Source organism: Thalassophryne amazonica, chromosome 11, assembly GCF_902500255.1.
Source record: "Thalassophryne amazonica chromosome 11, fThaAma1.1, whole genome shotgun sequence".
Classification (NCBI taxonomy): Eukaryota; Metazoa; Chordata; class Actinopteri; order Batrachoidiformes; family Batrachoididae; genus Thalassophryne; species Thalassophryne amazonica.
In genome coordinates, this window is record NC_047113.1 from 40379003 (window position 1) to 40401498 (window position 22496).

The 22496-nt window shown below is 39.4% G+C and overlaps 2 protein-coding genes across 3 annotated transcripts in view; both read left to right on the top strand.

Annotated features, from left to right (window-relative positions):
• rlim (ring finger protein, LIM domain interacting) lies at positions 1 to 21919 on the top strand. 2 transcript variants are annotated; one of them, XM_034181285.1, is made up of 4 exons: positions 1 to 164; positions 5177 to 5401; positions 15786 to 15893; positions 15995 to 21919. In XM_034181285.1, the coding sequence occupies exons 2-4, from the start codon at positions 5233 to 5235 to the stop codon at positions 17665 to 17667; spliced, it is 1950 nt and encodes a 649-aa protein (XP_034037176.1). In that variant the 5' UTR covers positions 1 to 164; positions 5177 to 5232; the 3' UTR covers positions 17668 to 21919. The 2 variants fall into 2 exon arrangements, with proteins under 2 accessions (XP_034037176.1, XP_034037177.1); XM_034181286.1 differs by lacking the exon at positions 1 to 164 and adding an exon at positions 3762 to 3823.
• Positions 21630 to 22496, top strand: part of glod5 (glyoxalase domain containing 5) — a 12022-nt gene continuing 11155 nt past the window's right edge. Inside the window, exon 1 of the mRNA XM_034180934.1 lies at positions 21630 to 21741. Coding sequence (XP_034036825.1) covers positions 21630 to 21741 — 112 coding nt within the window. The remainder of the gene's footprint in view (positions 21742 to 22496) is intronic.

The window sequence follows — 22496 nt, forward strand, 5'->3', positions numbered from 1 at the left end:
CCAGGTTCCGGAAGATCATCAAATTGTAGCTTTTCCGAAGAAAGAAAATGGAACCCTGAAGTCGTATTTAGCTAAAAAAAAAAAAAAAAATCAAGCGGGCATTAAACATTATCGAAAGAACGCCTGGACAGTCCAAACATATTGCTGATACCTTAATTGAACAGGTAACTTTACAGCCATTTATTGGTACTGTCTCGCCGCTTCACTTTGTTCATTTAGCAGCTAGTGTTAGCTTCGGCTAAGTAGCTAGCTGTGTGTCACTGTTTTGACGTCGTTTGCTTACTGCGGTAATGTTAAGGCTATAAATCTATTTTTAAGAAAACATTTTGTGCCCCCACTCCCTATCATGTTTGGCTTCGTTAAACAGAAAGCTCGTTTACATCGCGAATATAAGTATAACCTATATCTGATCCGTATCTATTTCTAACTCGAGTTCACGATTAAGGTGCTCGAAGCGAACACGTTTAGTTAGCAAAACCCCAGTACAGCCAGCTGATTAGTCATTCACTTTACTTTCGAGTCGGATATAAATTGCCAGTGTTAACTAGACGACTTTAATGTGCTCTTTGGTAAATAAGAACTTAGTTGTGGCGTCAAAGTTAGCACGCTTTTATTTAGCTTCGCCGGCTAATGCTCACAAAGCTCGATGATGCCATTTTGTTTTTATCTCGACTTTGACCATCATCGGGACTTGGAAATTTCTAACTCTTTCCTTTGTTTTCACAAATCCTATAGGTTTATATGACAACACTTGTCTTTATGCGTTAAGGCATTTGTACATTTAGCTAGCAAATGTGTGTGTAGGCTCTCAGTTGTCCAGGTGGTTTCCATAGTAGAGAAGCTTGAATCTTCGACTGGACTGGGTTGCTTGACGCGAGGACGTTTCGCTTCAAATCGCAGAAGCTTCCTCAGCTAAAATTCTTGCTCTGGTGGTCTGACTTCAAGCAATCCAGTCCAGTCGAAGATTCAAGCTTCTCTACTTAGCTAGCAAATGTTCACTTTGTATTAGCATGTGACTGATGGTCAAACCAAGTGTTCCTTAGTTATTTTGCTTTATGATGATGATGCAATATTTTCACAGGGAATTTTACTTGGTGGCACATTGTCTGGTAGATGTAGGTAGGGGTACATTCACGGATGCTGAATTAGGTTTTGTCTTAAGTTTGCATATCACAGCTAAAATTAGATTGCCATCTCATGAATGGACTATGCTGGTCAGAATAATAGGATTTAGATGAGAAATATGCATTTATTATTATACTACTGTCCTAATGCCACTGATGCCAAGTTTCATGAGACAAATAAGCAGACGCAGCTTCAAAAACAGGCGTATTATTGTAGTCTGTTAGGGCCTCAATGTTAACATGTATGAATGTCAGTAACGCCTCTCTCACACCTTGCCCATCGAGCCAGCATATGGAAATGCAAACCAAGCCAGACTTGACCGTTCTGACATGTATCATACTGTGCTGTCCCGACCTCGACCGCTTGGTGGAAATGGGGCTGTCAGTGTACGCTGGCTAAATTGTCACGATGTGATAGCTGCATAACGTTTCTGACGTATTTGGCATATTCTTCATATGTCGGCATACGCTGTCTAAAGCGTCAAGGTGTGACAGGGCCCTAAGGCCTACCTTGTAACAACCACATATTTACGAGGTCTGTTAGAAAAGTATCCGACCTTATTATTTTTTTCAAAAACCATATGGATTTGAATCACGTGTGATTACATCAGACATGCTTGAACCCTCGTGGGCATGCGAGAGTTTTTTTCACGCCTGTCGGTTACGTCATTCGCCTGTGGTCAGTCTTTGAGTGAGGAGTGGCCCACCCTCTCGTCGTTTTTTTCATTGTTTAGGAATGGCTCAGAGACTGCTGCTTTGTTTGATAAAAATTTTTTTCTAAAACTGTAAGGCACAACTGAGTGGACACCATTCGATAAATTCAGCTGGTTTTCGGTGAAAATTTTAACGGCTGATGAGAGATTTTGGTGTGTAAGTGTCGCTTTAAGGATGGCCCACGGCGCCTGACGGCGATCTGCGCTCCAAGGCGACGTCGTCTCGCTGTTTCAAGCTGAAAACTTCCACATTTCAGGCTCTGTTCATCCAGGTCGTCGTCAGAGAACCGAGAAGTTTCCGAAGAGGTCGGCATGAGGAGTTTATGCGGACATTCCACTGTTAAAGGAGATTTTGTAATGAAAGAACGTGCGGGCAGATTCGCATGTCGGGCCTTACCCGACTGCGGGGGGGTCGTGACAGGAAAAACACCTCCATTGGAAACCTTAACGGACAAGTTGGAACATGCCCAGCTGTTAAACAATTTCTCAGATACTCACTTGTTGAAAGCCATCAAAAGCAGCCTGAATTTTACAAATGGTTTTCAACATGGAGGTGTTTTTCCTGTTGCGGCCCAGACGGATTTGCGGATTTGCGACGTCGTCACGGAACCGACTCGGCGAATTTGCCTGCATGTTCTTTCATTACAAAATCTCCTTTAACAGTGGAATGTCCGCATAAACTCCTCATGCCGACTTCTTCTGAAACTTCTCTGTTCTCTGACAACGTCCTGGGTGAACGGAGCCTTAAATTAGGAAGTTTTCAGCTCGAAACAGCCAGACGGACGCCACCTCCGACCGCGCCGCGCCGATCCGCTTTGTGAGCTGTCGTTAAAGCGAAAGAAACTCCACAGCCTCTCATCAGCCGTTAAACTTTTCACCGAAAACCAGCAGAATTTCTCGAATAGTGTCCACTCGGATATCCCTCACAGGTCCTGAAAAATTTTGATAAAGCAATGCGCGCCGACTCCAGCAGCGTCTCAGACAAAGGATTTCAGCCGAGAGGGCTGGACCAGTGCTCACTCAAAGCCTGCCCACAGGCGAATGACGTCACCGACACGCGTGAAAAAACTCACGCATACGCACGAGGGTTCAAGCATGTCTGGTGTAATCGCACGTGATTCAAATCCATATAGTTTTTTTTTTTAAATAAAACTGCCGGTTAGTTTTATAATACACCTCGTATAATAAAATACAGTGGACTTATATGTTGCTGCTGTTAGCATATATGACTTTGTTTAAAAAAAAATGTTTTTTTTTTTTAATGGACTTGGCAACTTATGAATGAGTGGGCATTTGTGGGGTTGTGAGATAATGAGTTACAGTACAACGCTGACCGCTGATATTAAAATAATGGCAGTCTGTACATAGCTGTATTAATACAAAATTCTATCCATAAGTAGCACTTCTGATTGGTCATTTTGGGGCATGAGATTATGATGTGCAAACCTTCACTTTTGTATCCATATGTTGGGCCAAAATTACCTTTTGAAGTTACTCTTAAATGCTTTCTGTGGTTCCAAAGTATTTATAATTATCTGTCTTTACTGCAGTAGTCAAAGTAGAAAAAATAAGAATCTTTAACATTAGTGGATTTCAAACCCAAGACCGCCAACACACAAGTCCATCACCCTGCCATTTATGGAACAGCATCTCACACACTGCAGTAGATGATGACATGAAGTCATTACACACTAGTGGAGAAACCTTAACCCTTTCTAAAACCTCAACCTAACCTAATTTTAACCCAAGCATAATATATATATATATATATATATATATATATTAAAAACTGGTAAAATACCCTTGGCTGTATGAGCATTGTGTTCTTTATAATTCAGTTGTTTAATTGGTATCATATAAGTTAATTATACATTTATTGTTATTGTCATTCATTCATTTCCTTTATTTACCCAGGTAAAAAACTCATTGAGATTGACATCTCTTTTCCAAGAGTGACCTGGCCAAGACAGGTGATCTTGTTATAAGGTGAATGCAATGAATAGTACAGACTTCTATTTATACGTATACACCTACTGGCTCCTTTGTAAATACATGTATATACTGTATTCTTATTTCTTTTTATATTTACTTATTACACCCTTGCACTATGGGAGTTGTCTTTTAATTTCGTTGTACCTTGTGTATAATGACAATAAAAGCATTCTGTTCTTCTCTATTCACATTAATCATTAATTATTAAGATCCTGTCTTGTAAATTAATCCCCAGGTGTTTATCAGGTTACACAAACAGTGTTTCCAGTTTTAGAAATGTTTATTTCTCGCTAGCTTTTACATAATATATGACAAAGAAGTTATATTTGCACACAGATGAAGTGGCTAGCAGCTAGCTAGACCAGGAAGTGACGTCACCATGTTACCGGCCGCTAGATGTCTTGTAAATCACTCCACAGGTGTTATCAGGTTAGAAATTAGCATTTCCACTTGTAGAAGTGTTTATTTCTCGCTAGCGTTTACATAATATATGATAAAGGTGTAATATTTAGCAAAGTTAGCAGCTATTGACACCAGGATGTGACATCACCACGATAACGTCTGCGAGGTCATACCATAAAAATAGAAACAGAATGCGACTTTTTAATCTCTTAAAATATGTCAAGGTTAGCCGTCTTTGAACTTGTCCAAGGTCTGTGTTCCAAGAATGTTCCCTGTGAATTTGAAGACTCTGGCAGGAATAGGACTGGACTTATGCTGAGCACAGAAAGATGGACAGACAGACGTAAAGTCTTCGCAATACCTGATGGCCATATTTGATGGCCTCAGGTAATAAAAAAAGTTGGTTGTAATGTTTTCCTGTCAAGTAACCATATCATGAAGAAGCCTAAAGTTGTGTATCATGAACAGACATTGGTAGACTTTTTCCAGTTTAATTAATTAATAAATTTTTCTCATCAGCAAAAATCTAACACCACACAGATTTTGAAATGTCTCTTTCTAAACGGTGTTGGTATATATTATGTAACACGTGGCCATATTTTACATATGTTGATATGAGGAAATGTTATGTACATATATGCCAATGTGCTAATCCTATGATGACGTTAATGTGACAATTCTTCAGTGTATGAAGTTAAGTCCCAGTTGGTCATTTTACTCTCTGACTTGAGGATTTACTTGTCTATTCCACTGTGATTTAATTGCTGGCCACCATTTAACTACACTTAGCAGATTTTAGTTGATCACAGACTATTGCGAAATGTTCCATGATACGGTATTTTTGTCGCATACAGAGATGCAAGCCAGCATCTCTTTTTTTTTTTTTTTTTTTTTTTTTTTATATAGTATAATTTGACACATTTTTCTTCATTTATTTTTCTACAGTCACTGGATCTTGGTGCAAATTGGACAGTGTTTCAGCCTCTATCCCTTCTGCATCAATGGAAGGGTCTGACAGTTCAGAGCAAAGTGGCAGTGACCAACCCGAGTCCCAGCGGAGAAGGCAGTTAGACCGCTTAGACAGGGAGGAGGCCTTCTACCAGTTTGTCAACAATCTCAGTGATGAAGACTATCGTCTTATGAGAGACAATAACCTCTTGGGCACTCCAGGTAATTAACCTTTTATCCTGTGACACAAATCTGTGAGATTAATCAAATGCCACTACATGAGGTGCTTATTGTATTTCTTTTAAATGTAGCGCATTTACAAGCATTTTGATTGAAACACACATCATTCAATCAATCAACATTTATTTATAAAGCGCTTTGCAGCACCGACTGGTGTCCACAGTGCTTAACATTAAAAACACAAATTTACAAAAAATAAAACACACATAAAATAAAAATTTAAAACAACACATAAAAAAGAACATAAAAATAACAGAACATGTCACCTCCCCACTAAATGTTAAAAGCCAGTTTAAATAAGTCTTTAACTTAGATTTAAAAAGTGCTAGGTCAGGAATAGTACGTAACTCAAGAGGTAGCTCATTCCACAGTCTCGGGCCAGCTACCGCGAAAGCATGATCACCCCAGCGTTTATATCTTGACCTTGGAACATCTAAGTAAAGCTGGCCAGACGTCCTTAATGTCCTACTGTAGGTGCGCAAAGTTAAAATTTCAGACAAGTAGGGAGGTGCAAGGCCATAAATAGCTTTAAAAAGGAACATTAAAATTTTAAAATCAATTCTAAAACGAACTGGAAGCCAGTGGATTGAGTACAGGACGGGCGTAATATGCTCACGTCTAAAAGTGTTTGTCAAAAGATGAGCAGCAGCATTCTGCACCAACTGGAGACGTGCAAGAGACGACTGATTAATGCCCGAATAAAGTGCATTACAATAATCAAGTCTGGAGCTGATGAAAGCATGAATGGCTGTCTCAAGATCACGTCTACTGAGAAAGTGCTTTATTTTAGCCAAAAGGCGAAGTTGGAATAAACTAGCTTTGACAACAGAATTTATCTGTTGATCGAACCTCAAACAGCTGTCAAATATCACTCCCAAATTCTTGAAAGCTGGTTTTACATAGTTAGCCAAAGCACCAAAATTTGGTGTTACCACATTTGGTATGCCAGTGCGCTCAAACACCATGATCTCAGTTTTACCATCATTCAGGTAAAGGAAGTTTTGGGACAGCCACTGCTTTACATCACGAATACAATTAAATAATGATGACAAAGCATCACTCCCATTAGTCCTCACAGGCAGATAGATTTGCAGATCATCTGCATAACAATGAAAGGACAGGTTGTGCTGGGTTATAATTGACCCCAATGGCAGAATGTACAAAGAAAATAGAATCGGCCCAAGGACAGATCCCTGCGGCACTCCACAGCACAGAGGAGCAGTTGATGAGGAAAGGTCCCAAATCATGACAGAAAAGCTCCTTTCAGCCAAATATGATCTAAACCACTTAAGTGCAGTACCATGAATGCCAATAAAATGTTCCAACCGGGAAACAAGTACTGTGTGATCCACAGTATCAAAGGCTGCTGTGAGGTCCAACAGAACCAGCACAGCAGGATTCCCTGCATCCACCGACAGAGTAATATCGTTATGAACTTTTATAAGTGCTGACTCAGTGCTGTGTCGCGATCTAAACCCAGATTGGAATTTTTCAAGGATGAGATTGTCTTCTAAAAATGATTGTAACTGTAAAAAGACAACTTTTTCTAAAACCTTAGATAGAAATGGCAGATGAGACACAGGTCTAAAATTGGATAAAACTGATGAGTCCAGGTGAGGTTTTTTTTAAGAAGAGGTCGAACCACAGCATGTTTAAAAGCAGCTGGAACAGACCCTGATCTAAGACAAGCATTGATAAAAGTTAGGAGACCCGCCCCAACAGTATTAAAAACCTCCTTCAGCACCTTAGCTGGAACAACATCAAAAGGACAACTTGTAGATTTTATCTGTTTTACAACATCAGCGAGAGATGCAAAAGAAATGGGCTCAAACTGTTCGAGCACAGCAGAATGTGCACGAGGAGCAGACAACACAACATTACAGCTCTGATCAACGTTCTGTCTGACTGATGAAACCTTGTCAATAAAAAACTGAAGAAACTCCTCACAGGTTGTGGTTGTAGCGTCCATCAAAACAGAGGTGTGTGGATTTACAACTGAGTTTATAGTCTGAAATAACACACTGGGACGATGACAACATGAAAATGCAAACTACATTTCACTGAATTATCATACGTATGTGGGTGTTTTATTTAACTTTGGTCCATCTGTGGACCAAAGTTGTCAAAATGTAGTCATAGAAAAGGCATTTGTACAGTTCCAAGCAGAGTGCAATATTGAAAGTTTGTGAACATTTCCAAGGCGAGAGTTCACTTCCAAGATTTACGTATTCAGCCACCTGAAGACCCATGATGGACTGCTTTTTTATTTCAATTAAGGACTGTTTTTTTTTTTTTGTTTTTTTTTTTTGCTCTTCTGTTTTTCTGTCTTTTTTGTTCTTGTAAAATTTGTAAAAAAAAACAAAACAAAAACCTTGTAACTAACTAAGAATGGCCTAAGCAGTAGGCCAGACCTCTGAGTCTGGTCTGCTTAAGGTTTCTTCTTCATTATCATCAGGAGTTTTTCTTTACCACTGTTGCCTGTGTGCTTGCTCAGCAGGGTTGGTAAGGTTCAACCTTACTCATATGAAGTGTCTTGAAGCAGTGATGTTGTGATTTTTCGCTATATAAATAAAATAAATTGAATTGAATCCCACCCATCACATGGAGAGTTTTCTGGGAACGCCTCATGGGGACCACAACTTCCACACAAAGTATTATAGGTTATGGGAATGCCATTCTTGCAAACAGTCACAGCATGGTTTCGAGCTAGTGTGCTGTTCCACCTGGAGCGTGCATTGCCGCTTTTTGTCAGACATCGACGTGGCTGTCGCAGTCAAAGTTCAATCCAACTTTCACCACTGTGCGCTGTGACGTAGCTTCACGTGTCCAATAGAAATGAGACATCGGGCTAAAATACGGAAGAGGACAGAGTACAGAACTGTGTCACAGAGCTGTTAATTTATACACAGCAGTTTTCTGAAGAAAATCCTTACAAAAACTTTACCTCAAGATTAATTTGATTACTGTACATTTTGAAGTTAAAAAAACATTTCTTACATTAGAAAACTTGTAATTAAAATAGCTTTAATTAAAAAAAAAAGATTCCTTAGAAATCTTTGTTAAAACCATAATTTATCTGTTATTGTTTCAGATGAGATGATTTCTAGATGAACATTATAAGGAACCTTGGACATTTATTACCGGAGGCCAACATATGGCCATCGGGTATTGCGAAGACCTGGCGTCTGTCGGTCTGTCCAGTCCTGTTACTGCCACAGTCTTCAAATTCACAGGGAACATTCTTGGGTCACAGATCTTGGACAAGTTTGAAGATGGCTAACCTTGATGTATTTTAAGAGGTTTAAAAAGTCGCATTCTGTTATCTGATCCATTTCGTGCTTGGGTGACACGGGTGACAGCCATTTAGCATAGAGCTGCACTGTGATATCAGTTGCCGGCTTCTTCAAAACCCTTTTGTTTTGTGTGATTCTCATATATTATGTAAACGCAAGTGAGCAATAAATGAATGAATAAATTTATTCAGCGCACACAGTCCAAAACAACAACAAAAAACTTAAAACGAAAAAAGAAAATGGATTAACAATGCATCCATGTGCCTGAAAGGGTATATGCAGAAGCAAAGCTTTTTAAAACCTACCCCTTTCAAAAATAAAATTAATCTAATCTGAAATTAGTGGGGGAAATAAAAAAAAAAACTATTCCCACTGCCATTTTCAAGCACTTCAATCTCTTCGTCTTAAAGGACACAATCCAAATGATACCGAACCAATTTACATTTGCAATTTGGCAACACACAAAACTCAATCGATTTTCTTCAGCAGATACATATCTTGAAGACATCTTTATATTGATTTTTTTAAACTGATTGATATTTGGACATTGTTTGAGTTCATCCATCAGGTTATTCCATAGTCTAGGGCCACACATGGAGGCACATAAACCTTTCCTGGTCATCCAAGCGCCAGCTTTTCATTTTGTACATTAATTGAGCAGTCTTGAACAAAATCATATCTTGAAGTTTTAATATTTGAAATTTAATGAACAATGGGTTGGTGTGGTCTCGATAACCTGCATTATGAATTGTTCTTAATGCTCTTTTTTTTTTTTTTTAAGAATGAATAATGGTCAGGTAGGGTGCAACCAATGCACAATACAAAGTATGTAGTGTTCTGCAATCAAGAACATGCTTTGCTTTATTTAATACTGCAGTACTCTTTGATACCTTCTTTTATGTTGAATATGAGCTTTCCAATTAATTCTTTCATCAATGACACATAAAAACTTATTCTTTTTGACACGTTCTATGTTAACCCTTGTATATTTAACTGAATTTGTATGTCTTTTTTATAATTTCCAAATAACATTAATTTAGTTTTAGACAAATTTAATGATGATTTAATTTCAAAACATCTCTTTAACTTTATCTTTTCAGTTCCTAAATCAGATAATTGTCACAGATTTTCTCCTGAGCAAAACAGGTTTGTGTCATCTGCAGAGAGAACTGCTTTAAACAGATCAGAAACTTTACATAAATTGTTAATCTATAAAATAAATACTTTTGGGCCCAACACAGAACCCTGTGGAAGCCCACAAATGATGTCCACACATGAAGAACAGTAGTTCCCGAGTTTAACAAACTGATTCCGGTTTTGTAAGTAACCTTTAATCCAACTCGGAGCAACCCCTCTGATCCCATACAGTTCCAACTTTTGAAATAATATATTGTGATCAATTGTGTCAAAAGCCTTTCTTAGGTCAATAAATAAACCTGGTACTATTACCCTTTGGAAATAAATAAACACTTCTAAAACTGAAAACGCTGTTCTTGTAACCTGATAACACCTCTTGTGTCATTTACAAAACATTTTCTGAATGCTAGCTTGGATGCTAGCTTACATGGTAACTTTCACTTACTCAAAGCTAACTTTCTATGGAGTTAAATTTCTCAATATTAATACGTGCAAATGCACAGACGGTGATTTGCAAATATTCCTTGATTTGCACAACATTGAACAACTGATTATTTGAACTTGCACAAATTGTACGTAAGACAATAGGATCATAATAATTAACTAAATGGCAAATTACAAATAACACAATGCTCCTATGGCTGAGGGTATTTTAGCAATGCGTTATATTTTTTTAGACTAACAAAATAGCATTATGTGCACATTCCTAAGTCTGGTCAATTTATTCATTCATATCTGCATTTCAACCAGGAAAAAAGACACCATAAATAAATTAAAAACTAGCATGTTGCCCATGGGGATCCACGGGCTCTAGATTGGGTAGTGTTTACAAAATAGGTTACTGACATTTTTCAAGGGTGGCAATAAATTAAACAAAGCTTGTGTAATGAGTTGGAATGGCGTGTCAGTCCAGAATGAATTAGAAGAGGAACTCACCCTTTTTATTTCCTGTTAATTGCGTAATATCTTAATGTTAATTTACTGTTAGAGGTGGGCAACGAGGGCCAAGACACTGCAGATTTTCCTTGCAACCAATCACCTCAGCAGGTGGATTGCTGATGAGCTTCTCCCTTGAACATAAACAGCTGATCATTAATGAAATCACCTGCTGAAGTGATTGGTAGCAAGGAAAAACCTGCAATGTCTCGGCCCTTTATGTCACAATTTCCCACCCCATAATGTATTTATAAATTGGTCTTAATGTATTTATAATTTTTTTAGGTTATCATATATTCACTATTATTATTGCTATTATTTTATTTTTAATTTCTATTTTGTCATTTGATTTTTAAATGGACCACAATGGAAATAAGTGTTTTCACTTTCTTGTCATCCATGTATTTTAACACATTTATAGATGATTTTCCACCTCCTGCTGGAATGGCGTGAGTCTGGAAATTAGTTAGCAACATCCATTGTTCAGTGTTGTTAGCTAATATCCACAGCTTCTTCAGAAATAATAGTCCTATCAAATTTCCATTTTTGCAGCATTTATCCTTGACCCAAAAATACATAAGCATACCAAACAGCAAATGTTAGCTGTCCAGTTTCGCTGTGATCAAAGTTGCTTGCTTGCAGTCACGCACAGCTGCTGTAAACAGGTGCTTTTAGTCTGACAGACGGTGGCGGAAGACATTCAAAACCCTACACATTTCACTCATGGCAACAACATAAAACATAACTGACTAAACCAGTTGATCTACAAAAACACAATAAATCAGTAACACTAGCAACACTGTTTAACATGAAACACAATAACATTTAAAACGGCGTGCCCAACCTTTTTTGAACCGAAATCTGTTTAAAGTTGACAGTGTATCAAGATCTACCAAGCCATATCGAACGCCGTAGCGTAGCTGCACTTTATTGTGCACCAATATAATAACAACTTCCTGGCACAAAGATCGAGTTTTAACAATAATAATGCATTATTGAAGTAAATGTGCAAAGAATAAGCACAAGTAGGCTTAGGACTGGCCTGTAACAACACAACAATGAACAACTCAAATTACACAACGCCTAATTAAAGTTGGAAAAGTTGTTCCCTACCTTAGTGGGACTTATGGCACTGAGAGGAGGCAAGAAATAAAAAAGGCTAAATCCAAAAGCTGCATGGTTTGAACATTTCAGAATGTTTTTTAATTTTGGGCAACAATTCATTAAACCGTTCCAGATATTTTCCTTTGTCTGTGTGCAGCAGTCCTCCAGCTGCACATGGAATAACGAAAATAAATAAATAAAACCGCAAACACTGTTAGAATGACCGCTATCTTTCTCAAAAGCAGAAAATCACAGTATTAATAGTCAGTTTATCTCTATTATATTTATAAATTGTTACAGAAATGGTTCATCCATGGCACTTTTGTAAACATTACACAAAATGAACACAAAAAAAAATTAAATAAAATCTCTAACGCAGTCATCATTTTTACCAAAAGCAGTAAATCATAGAATTAATGGTCAGTTTAACTGAGCTAACGGCTCACTATTTGCGTTCACAAACGCAACAAATGCATGAAAATAAATTAATAAAAATACTGACTCTAGGAAGTGTTTACATACCCTTTTTTGGCCACAGTGTAACTTATTTCGGCTCTTTAAGCTGTTGTTACTTCAAAAACATTTTTTTCTCATTTTAATTTTTTTTCTCCTCTGCACCATAGAAGAAGAAGAGGGCTTTTCTTCTTTTATGGTGTTTAACGGCAGCCGACATCCTTATTGGTGCAATTCTCCCACCTTCTGCATCGATCCGTTATAGCAGCACTGTCCGTTACAGCAACAACAGTGTCATGCGATCGACTGGAACTCAGCTGGTGGTCGATCGCGATCGACTGGTTGGGCATGCCAGATTTAAAACCTCAAAATCCCGAACTGCCATGGTGCATTGCAGCACAATGTCCATTTTTTTTACTCGTTAACTAAAATTGCTAATTTCTCTAAAAATATTAGTCCCATCAACTTTGTTTTCGCAACGTTCATCCTTGGCCCAAAATACATAAGCATACCAAATGGCAAATGTCAGCTTGCTCTAGTTTTTGCATGATCACATCCATGCACGCAGAGGCCACTTGGCTATTATCTAATACAGTGATGTCCAAAGTATTCCAGAAAGGGCCAAGAGGGCGCAGGTTTTCTTTGCAGCCACTGACTCAAACATGTGATTTCACCGATTAACATCACTTTGAGCACATAGGTTGAGTTTGTCAGTTTCATTTTTTTCCCTGATGCAAATCCAAGATGGCAATTGTCCTGCTTGTTCACCAGCTCTTCAAAAAGCCAGATAGTGACGTAGAAATTTCCACCCGTTGCTGCGCCCATTGCATTGAACATGTCCAACGTGTTCAGTGCAAGTGGAGGTGTCAAAATGATCAAACGACATGTTTACTGTGAAAGGCTTTTTAGTGTGTGTGTGTATGTCCATTAGTTGTAAACACAGCCTGTTTAAAACAGTCTCTGCTAGAGGCTCATCTTTGTGCACGCTTATAAGTGTTGTTATCGATGAAACTGTCAAAAATGTAAGAAATACATTTGATCAGGCAGCCTGAAAAACACCAGAGACGGTCACGGTGGGAGCTATAACGGGGTTAAAACAGCGTGCTGCTCTGGTACAGATAGCAGATTCCGCACACATCGAGAGCCAAAATCTGACAGACTCTCTCAAAGTAAAATAAAAAATAAAAAAACTGAACATGGCACTCACCCACTTGTAGAATGATTTCCATGATTAAATATGTAATGCCCACACCATCAAAGAAGTCATCATGCGCAATCACCAGCCAGAGAATAATGTCCAAGTCCACTCCATCAAAGAGGTCCCAACTGGAACTGTCACACAAGGATGGCGCATGATCGCCAGCCAGAGAACCATGTACAGGTCCATGCCATCCTCCTGTGGACAGGTGTCCTCCATGGTTCCGCTGTGATTTAGCCCACCGCTGTGCATGGGGGCTGACAACAGCCGCCAGCATAAGATGTTTTCCCATTGTGGTCCTGATTTAGAAGAAGGATAATCCCAGCTGGTGTGAGCAGGTGTGTCCAGCCCACTCCCAGTGAGCCATGGTTGCTGAACTCTCTTGGCCAATTCCAAAAGCAGCTATCTCTTTCTGATCATCTCTGCTATTTTGGTGTGCTTCCACAGCAGCTCCACAGTCAACTCCTCACAAAGGTCTCTCACAATTCTGGCATGTTGATAGAAAGTCCATTATCTCCTGAAAATAAAGTATTTTGACTTTTTCCAGTGTGGAAAAAAAAAAAAAAAAAAAAATACATCTGCATGTTCAGGCAGCCTGTAAAAACAGTGGAGAGGTTCCATGTGATCGCTCATAGCGACAATAAAATGGCGTCCTGCGGCAGACAGCAGAGTCAGCACACATTGGGATCCGACATCCGACACGCTCAAAAAAAAAATTACGAGTTTCTGGGTGAAGTGTGTCATTTCCTTTCTGTACATCCTATGCAAATCTGATTCATCACTCTGTTGTCTATCGCGGTGTTTCTGCCTTTACTAAAATGTGCAGCATAGGCCAAGAAATGCCGAATAACACGTTTTCCGGAAATGCACCTGCTGACTTGCCAAGCAACGGGGATAATTAGCAATAAAATATATCAGCGACCACTAATTATTACCAATTATGCCCGGCTAGAATTACAATCATGAATACTTTGATGTTGTGTTGCTAACTGGCATGTTAAATAACATGCGACATGTCCTTTAGTTGGTGCATCATATTTTATGATTTTGACTTCATAAGCACAAATCTTACTAAATTGCTTTGTGGTTTTCATTTAAACTTCACACAGTAGGAACACATGTGAAGTAGAGCTGCAATGATTAATCAGCTTATTAATTAACAACTAGTTTGATCAATTTCATTGCCCGTTCATCAGAATCTAGATTATGTACAACTGTAATATAAATGCATATAGTGTAGCTCATCTATTTTTGTACTTGGACAATATAAAGAGTAAAGACTGATAATGTTTTAAAAAATTTAGCTTGCTGCCTTTAATAGATACTACATAATGGAAGACTCAATGACTACTACACTAACATGAAGCCAAACCATCTCCATTGCTAGTTAGTGTTTGGCTGAGGAATAATTCCGCTTCCTCCAGGAAAGTCTGTTACATAGGGCTGAAGATAAAATTTGGAAAACAGGAATATCTTGTCAAAACTCTTTCATTTTCCATTTGTGCATTATATGGGCACATTGTCTTCTAAAAAGTTAGTTTATTGTTTTCAAAGGGGTATGGCTGGTACCATGATTGTTAGGTAGCTGTGACTCAAACTGTGGTTTTGGCGGCTCTTCTAACTTTTTGGTTTGTAACTATGCTCTTAATAACACTGCATGCGAACTATTGAGGACGCACCAATCCCTTTCTGTCCCAGGACAGTGGGCGATGGAATGTACGAAAGTTTGGAGCATCCTTTAGCGCAGCACCCTGCAAGGAGAGGGCATTGACTGGACCATAGCATGCCCTGGTAAGTCTGGAGGTTTTCAGTAGTGTCATGATGCTGTCTTCAAAGAGAGCAAACAGCTCTTTGCTCGAGTGAAAATCAGTACTGACCCATGTGTTTCTCTTATGTGATAACTTTACGTCCATCATTTTTACAGTGTTACGTTTTTGGGGTGGGGAGTTGTCTATTTAATATTAGCTATTTTAAATTTATAGCTGCCATTATTTTATTCAATCTATATATTTGTGTGTGTGCGCGCGCGTCTATATACACACAAGAAGTGTTGGCTGTATTTGTAGGTCAGGTGACAGTGTTTTCATCTTACCTTGTGTTGGAATATTGGGGGAGGGGGTGGGGCTGAATAAAATGGCTGATGTAAACATTCAATAAAGAAATAACTTCATTGTAGAAGACTTTTATTTGTTTATTTTTACTTGTATTTACTTTTTGTCTTTTTTTAATGGCAATATCTTTTCAGGTGAGGTAACAGCAGATGAGCTTCTCAGTAGACTGAACCAAATCAAAGATGGTCCAGAACAGCAGACAAATACCCCGAGTACTGAGAGTGGAGAAGATCCCAACACTGGTAAATTTATCACCCCCCCCCCCCCCCCCCCCAAAAAAAAAATACGTCTTCCACAAATCCAAATTCATCTATGCTTTGTCATGTATGAACTTTAATTTCAGAACAACCAGAGGTCCCTGAGGATTCTGCCAATGGGGACAGTCTCCTTGACTGGCTGAACACAGTGAGGCGCACAGGCAACACAACAAGAACTGGTCATCGTGGTAACCAGTCATGGCGGGCAGTCAGCCAGACCAATCCGAACAGTGGAGATTTTCGTTTCAGCTTGGAAATCAGTGTAAACCGCAGCCTGGCTGAACAGCAAGGAATTGGTGAAAGGGAGCAGGAGTCTGTAGAGGGCTCAGAAGTTGAGGCAAATGCTGAACCGCAGGCTAATATGGAGACTGATGTGGTGGAAGAACCAGTTGTAGAAGAACTGGCTGTCATAATGGAACCAGAGCCGGAGGTCCAGCAGGTTGTTTCACAGGAAATTCTAGGAGACCCTCCCATCTCACCCACTAGCCTGCCAGTCCAAACCTCAGTTTCCCTTTCTCCACGTAGAGGTCAAAGGAGATCCCGCAGCCGCAGTCCAGGCCCACGCAGGAGTAGGACCCGTGTAGCCAGGAGCCGCTCTCCTCTCAATGCTCCTCTCAACTTGGATCAGCTGGATGGTCTGCCTAATTTACGCCATGTGCATACCCCTCAAGTCCCCAGCTCTGCTATCAGTGCTCCCTCTGTGCCTCCAGTGGAGGGCAGCTCCCGGACTCGACAACATGTTCTTCCCAGGCAAGGGGCTGTTGAGTACGATGGTCAGACATCTCAAGCTAATGCAGAACCACCTACAGAGGCTCAAGATGTTGCATCTCAGGAGGGAGAGGTTCTTGGAGCAGAGGTGGGTATAGGTGGCCGCCGTCTCCCTACCATTATGCTTGATCTCCAGGTGCGTCGTGTGCGTCCAGGTGAATATCGGCAGAGGGACAGTATTGCCAGTCGTACTCGTTCACGTTCCCAGAACTCTAACAACACCTTTCTGTATGAAAGTGAGCGGGGTGGTTATCGTCGGACTTTCTCTCGATCTGAGCGTGCAGGAGTGAGGACCTATGTCAGCACCATTCGCATCCCTATCCGGAGAATCTCAGATGCAGGCTTAGGAGAGGCAACCTCAATGGCTCTCCAGTCTATGATTCGGCAGATCATGACAGGCTTTGGTGAACTTGGCTATTTAATGGATTCAGACTCTGATTCTTCAGATTCAGTTCGTGGCACTAACACACCTGCAGATCTGTCGGAAGCACTCAATAGTTCAGATGCTACTACCGCTGGCCCCATTGCTGCTGATGTTGATGAACCACCAGTGGCTTCTGGAGTCAGAGTCAGGACAGATGAGCCAGAATCGGGCGAGAGCCTTGCCACTGGTCTTGCTGCCACTGGGCTTGCAGCTTCTGGTGCTACCATTCGACCTAGACCATCAATCAGCCTAGAGGAACCCAGCTCCCTGCCCTTCCTCCGCCTTGCCCATTTCTTTCTCCTGAATGATGATGATGAAGACCAGCCCCAAGGGCTGACCAAAGAGCAGATTGACAACCTGTCCATGCGCAACTTTGGTGAAAATGATGCCTTGAAGACCTGTAGTGTTTGCATAACAGAATATGCTGAAGGCAACAAGCTACGTAAGCTGCCCTGCTCTCATGAGTACCATGTGCATTGTATTGATCGCTGGCTGTCTGAAAACTCCACATGCCCCATCTGCCGCAGAGCTGTTCTTGTGTCTGCAAACAGGGAGAGTGTGGTGTAGTGCCAGGAAGTGGGACGGGCTCACAGAATTAACATTGCAGCCGTTTTTTTCTCTTAACTGAAATAGTCTATTGTTAAGTCCATAAACAGTTTTGAGGAACTGTCTCTAATGTTCACAAAGGGTTTCCTTCATCCTAATTGTGAGTCTTATCATAATGTATGGGTGATGAATCGTCAAGGCAGTAGCTAGTTAAAACACTTTGGGCCCCATTTTCATGCACGTGCAGTGGCCAGCACAACCGCCATTAAGAAACGTTGCTATTGTCCTTGCACTGTAGTATACACTTAACATCTGTGCAGTTTTTTTTTTTTTTTTGGCCAAGGCAGAGTTCACTGTACAGATTGAGGTGAGGTGCACATATGGGAGTTTCATTTAAATGTGGCAGTACATGGTAAAGTTTTGGTTTTTGGCTTAAGACAAAAAAGAAAAAATGGCAACTTAGCTCTTGTACCCAGATCTGTTCTTGGTGCAGTGACATGTTCCACATCATTTAGTTTCGAGCCTGTGCACAATCTGCAAACAGTACTTGCTGTATACATATAGCAGTCTCAGACTTGTTCCCAAAAACTGCAGTAATTTTAATGAATTCCTCAAACCAGTAGACACATTTAGACATAAATGAAAGTTTAATAGTTATAACAGCTGTTATGTAATTGAATGGTTACTGTTGTTTAACTACAGCTGCATTATACAGTATGAAAGCAAGCTAAAATGTGTGAAGGCACCTGCCTTGATGTGTGAAGAGGCTGTGCATCTTGCACTTTGATGGCTGTTGGCAAGAACTCCTCTCATCAGAAGTTTGAGGTTAATTTTAATTCCGTGCATTTTATGGTTTGTTTTTTGTGATACAGTGCAGCGAAATTAAGTCACAATTTATGGTTTAGTTTTGGTTTATTGCTTTCATTCCAACCTTACAGTCATCAGTACAGATTTGTTAATTTGGCAAAAAAACAATAACATTTGTGAAATCCCATGAACATGATTAAGTATTAACAAGCCACTGTTGACATATTGGTGGTTGCTGGGATTTGTCACATTATTTTGTGGAAAGATGACTCTCCTTTTGATGAGGTGGATTCACTATGATTGGCACATTAGTGCTTTGAGAGGAATGAAAAGTTACATGCCTGGCTGAAACAACGGTGACCACACATTCTAAATAATACTCCCAATTAATTTAACCTGTTTTCAAGTAGTACTGCTGCACTTATGAGTCTGGAGGCTCCCACTGAGACTATTAAATACTATGCGGTGCACTGCATCTTTAAAATAGGGCCCACAGTACTGACGGTTGTTGCAGACAAACAGAGGCAGGTAATGCATGCTGTTTGAATGAGCTCCACTAACAGACCCATCTATTAGAAAGATGTTCCAGTTAGAGATGACGCACACATCTGGACAGTTCAGGCATTTCAAATTTGCTCTTTTGTATTGGCTCAAAAAAGGCACTTTTATATTGTAAGGCAGTTAATGGTACAGTTACACCAGTTCAAAGTATTATCTGTAAATAAACTTATGAGAGGAATTTTGAATCACATGGTCAGTTCCATAATTGTGAGTTTTGTTGTATCTGATTCCGGAGTTGAAAGCATATGATGACCGTGAGGTTATTGAGTAATGTCTGTTGTTAAGAGTATATTCTCGCCTAAATGGAATGAATGTATGGTCTGACTTTTTTTTTTTAATCCAAAAGTAATCAATTATCTGCTCATCTGTTTTTTGATGAGGTGTTATTTCCTCATTTTATTTACAAGAAGGTCTGAAGTTATTTCAGATGTTCTGTTTGCTTTTACAGTATGTAAGCGGGATGTCTAAAGCAAATCCGTTAAATGGTAAAACATTGCTTGGTTAATACAACTTTTTTCCTTTTCTTTTTTAAGAGGTCTAACTCAAATGAACCCAAGAACAACCAATACTATGTTAGCTAAGCGATAGTCATCCTCTTCCTTGAGAATCGTCCTAACCAGATCAAGAATGCTCTCCAGGAGTTAGACTCCTTTGTCAAAGTTAGACATCACAATAGAAAATTGAGGATATACCACAAATTACAGTCCATATTTGATATGATATTGGCCACAGAGCATATAACGTTGGACAGTTATGGAATAACATCCTGTAAATTGGTGACACGAGCTGACTTGTCCCACAGTGGTGGCGTGAGGAGTGAAGGGCCTGTTCAGGAAAGCTGAAACATGCCACTTCATCGGTGAGACATGGTGTAGGTGTGTATGGAACCGGTTTCTTTGTATGTGTTGATGTGTGACTGCTTGGGGAAAAGCAGCAGGATGAATTCTGAAGCATTCGGGTCAGTGATAGCAGCTCACATTCAGCCGAAAGTAAAAACTTATGTCAAGCTGAGGTGTACTGTAAATGCAACTTGAGACTTAAAAGCATAGAGTGAATGTTCTGCGTTGAATCGACCTGAATACAGCTGAGCAGCGTTTCACTTGCGCCAAAGTGAAGAACAAGCAGGAAGTGAAGACGTCTGTTGTGGAACCCTGGCAGAGTATCACCAGGGCAGAAAACTATAGTTGTTTTTACGGCCACCACAAAACTCTGAAACCTTTTGACCACTTTGAATTGAAATACCGTCAAAGGTAAGACTGCAGTTCATGTGTGTATTGATGATATGCTTTCAACTCCAGTAGGTTGTGTTGGGCAAATAAAATAATTATGGAGCTGACGATAACAGTTGATTAGTCTTGGTTTGTAAGAACTCCGATTATACTTGAGCTGTACTAAGTGTTGCTGAACTTGCAGGTGGATTCATTTCTTCAGGCTCGCAGCATGTATTTGCCTCTGCTCTTCCTTTCTTTTTTTTAGCAGGATAATTCAAGACAGCTTTTTTTTTATGTTTTGTAAGACAACCCCCATTTTAGTTTGGAGATCTAGGAGTGAATTTTCATTACAGCGCTGTGTTTTTGATCATTTTTCAGTTATTTAAAAGTAAGATCCCCCCCCCCCCCCACTGCCAAAACTGCATGTATCAAAATTTGAACAGTAGATTTGTTGACCAAATTGATTGTCTACAAACAGTTTGGTTCAGATCCAGATATTATCGGTCCTTAGCAGAGGTAAGTTCTGTTAGTCCTGCAAATACTTATGGATTGTCTGAAGGTTGTATTTTAAGAGGTTTAAGTTACAGGGTGACACGTGTTACTTTTAACAACAAAAAAAAAGTTGCATTTTATTAGTTATTAAAAGTGGAGTGCTGAAATGTTTTAAATTGTAGAATGATGTACAGGTTTAAGACAAAAGATCAATGCAGTTGGGATGTGGTATGTACAAGCTTATTTTAAAGTAATGTGAAGTCTAGATTGCCTTCATTGTTATGAAAAGTTTTCATACTATAGGGGTTTGTTAATTTTTATGCATTGGGTTAACCTATTTAAATCACTGGTATGAGTCCCCTACTTTCTTCTTAAAGGAAAATAGATTCACTAACAGTTGCACATGAAATTTAAGTTTAGATTTTTTTTTCACTGCAACCCCCTTTTTAAAAAACAAATGTACAGTATGACTATTTTCCCAGTAATTATCTTGTTATATGTCTTTATTTCTTAACTGATTATAAATGTCAGAACAATTGGTGTTTTCACAAGTGTCTTAACTATAATTGGCTTTGTGCTAATGTCTTGAAAAGCTTTTTCAGCTCATTAAGACTCTAGATCACCTGCAGGCCCACGTCACAGTTACGGCCATTATTAATCCCAATGTATAGGACATTCACCAAGTTTGAGGTTGTTGCGTCTCAGTAAGTGACGCTCCAGTTGGAAATTGGAATCTGCCTACTCTGCCGTGTTCTTTTCCTCACGAGAAGATACTTCATATGTGTGCAATACATAACAGAAGTGAAAGTAGGGAAACTTATGATGTAAAATGTATGCTATTATTAAAACTTAATGGCTAAAATCATAAATGAAGACTTATGTTTTAATGTGTTGAAGTTTGTTTAGGTTATAATGGCTCTGTGGATGAGCAGGAACACTGATCAAGGGAAGGAATCGGCATCACCACATGCCATCTTGTCATGTGTCGTTTCACTCATTGCCAGTTATTACTCCCCTGTATGGGGTATCAGAGTTTGAATGCAAGATGTTGTCATTGTTGAATACTATAAAGTTGTAAATGAAAAATGTATGTTCCCATTTTAGCTTTCCTAGTTTGGACTTGCTCTGTGACCCACCTAGTGAAATATGTTAACTGGGTGCTGGAAGTAACTGCTGAATTAAACAAATGTTATGCCACAAAAAGAATTGTAGGGATGCCTTTTTGTAGTCTCACTCGCTGTTTAAAATTTACTCAAACAGGATCACGCAAGTTAAATCTTTTTATTGAACAATCTAAACATGTGACTCTGCCATTAGCCCTTTTCAGTCTAAAAATATTTATTGCATTGTCCTCCAATTTCCAAAAAGGCAGTGGGGGAGGGGGAAGCTGATGAGGTGTAGCGTGTATAGACTGAGTGAGTCAAGGATTTGGAGTCACAGCCTTTGACACTTGAAATTTCAGTAATTGCACACCTACTGCTTAGGATTTGTGAAAATCCTCTTTCATTTCTTACTGGCAATCAAATGTGGATTTGCTTAAATCTCTGAACTTCTCCTGAATGAGTTTTGTGTTAACTGCTAGAAATCACGGTGATATAATGAACAAACTCTTGACATACTGGATCTACAGAGAATGAACCACGGAGTTCCATTGTGGAGTAGTTGTTGGCCTTTACATGGAACCACTGTAGATGGTAAAATCAAGTTATAACCATTTTTGTCTATTTAATTAAATTTGTGTAGTGCTAAATCACAACAAAACTACCTCAAAGCGCTTCA

Bases quoted from the DNA above. Each gene is read 5' to 3' on its own strand.
- rlim (XM_034181285.1), top strand. From the start codon at position 5,233: ATGGAAGGGTCTGACAGTTCAGAGCAAAGTGGCAGTGACCAACCCGAG. The intron at 5,402-15,785 runs GTAATTAACCTT...ATATCTTTTCAG, and splicing joins TAACCTCTTGGGCACTCCAG to GTGAGGTAACAGCAGATGAG. The intron at 15,894-15,994 runs GTAAATTTATCA...CTTTAATTTCAG, and splicing joins TGGAGAAGATCCCAACACTG to AACAACCAGAGGTCCCTGAG.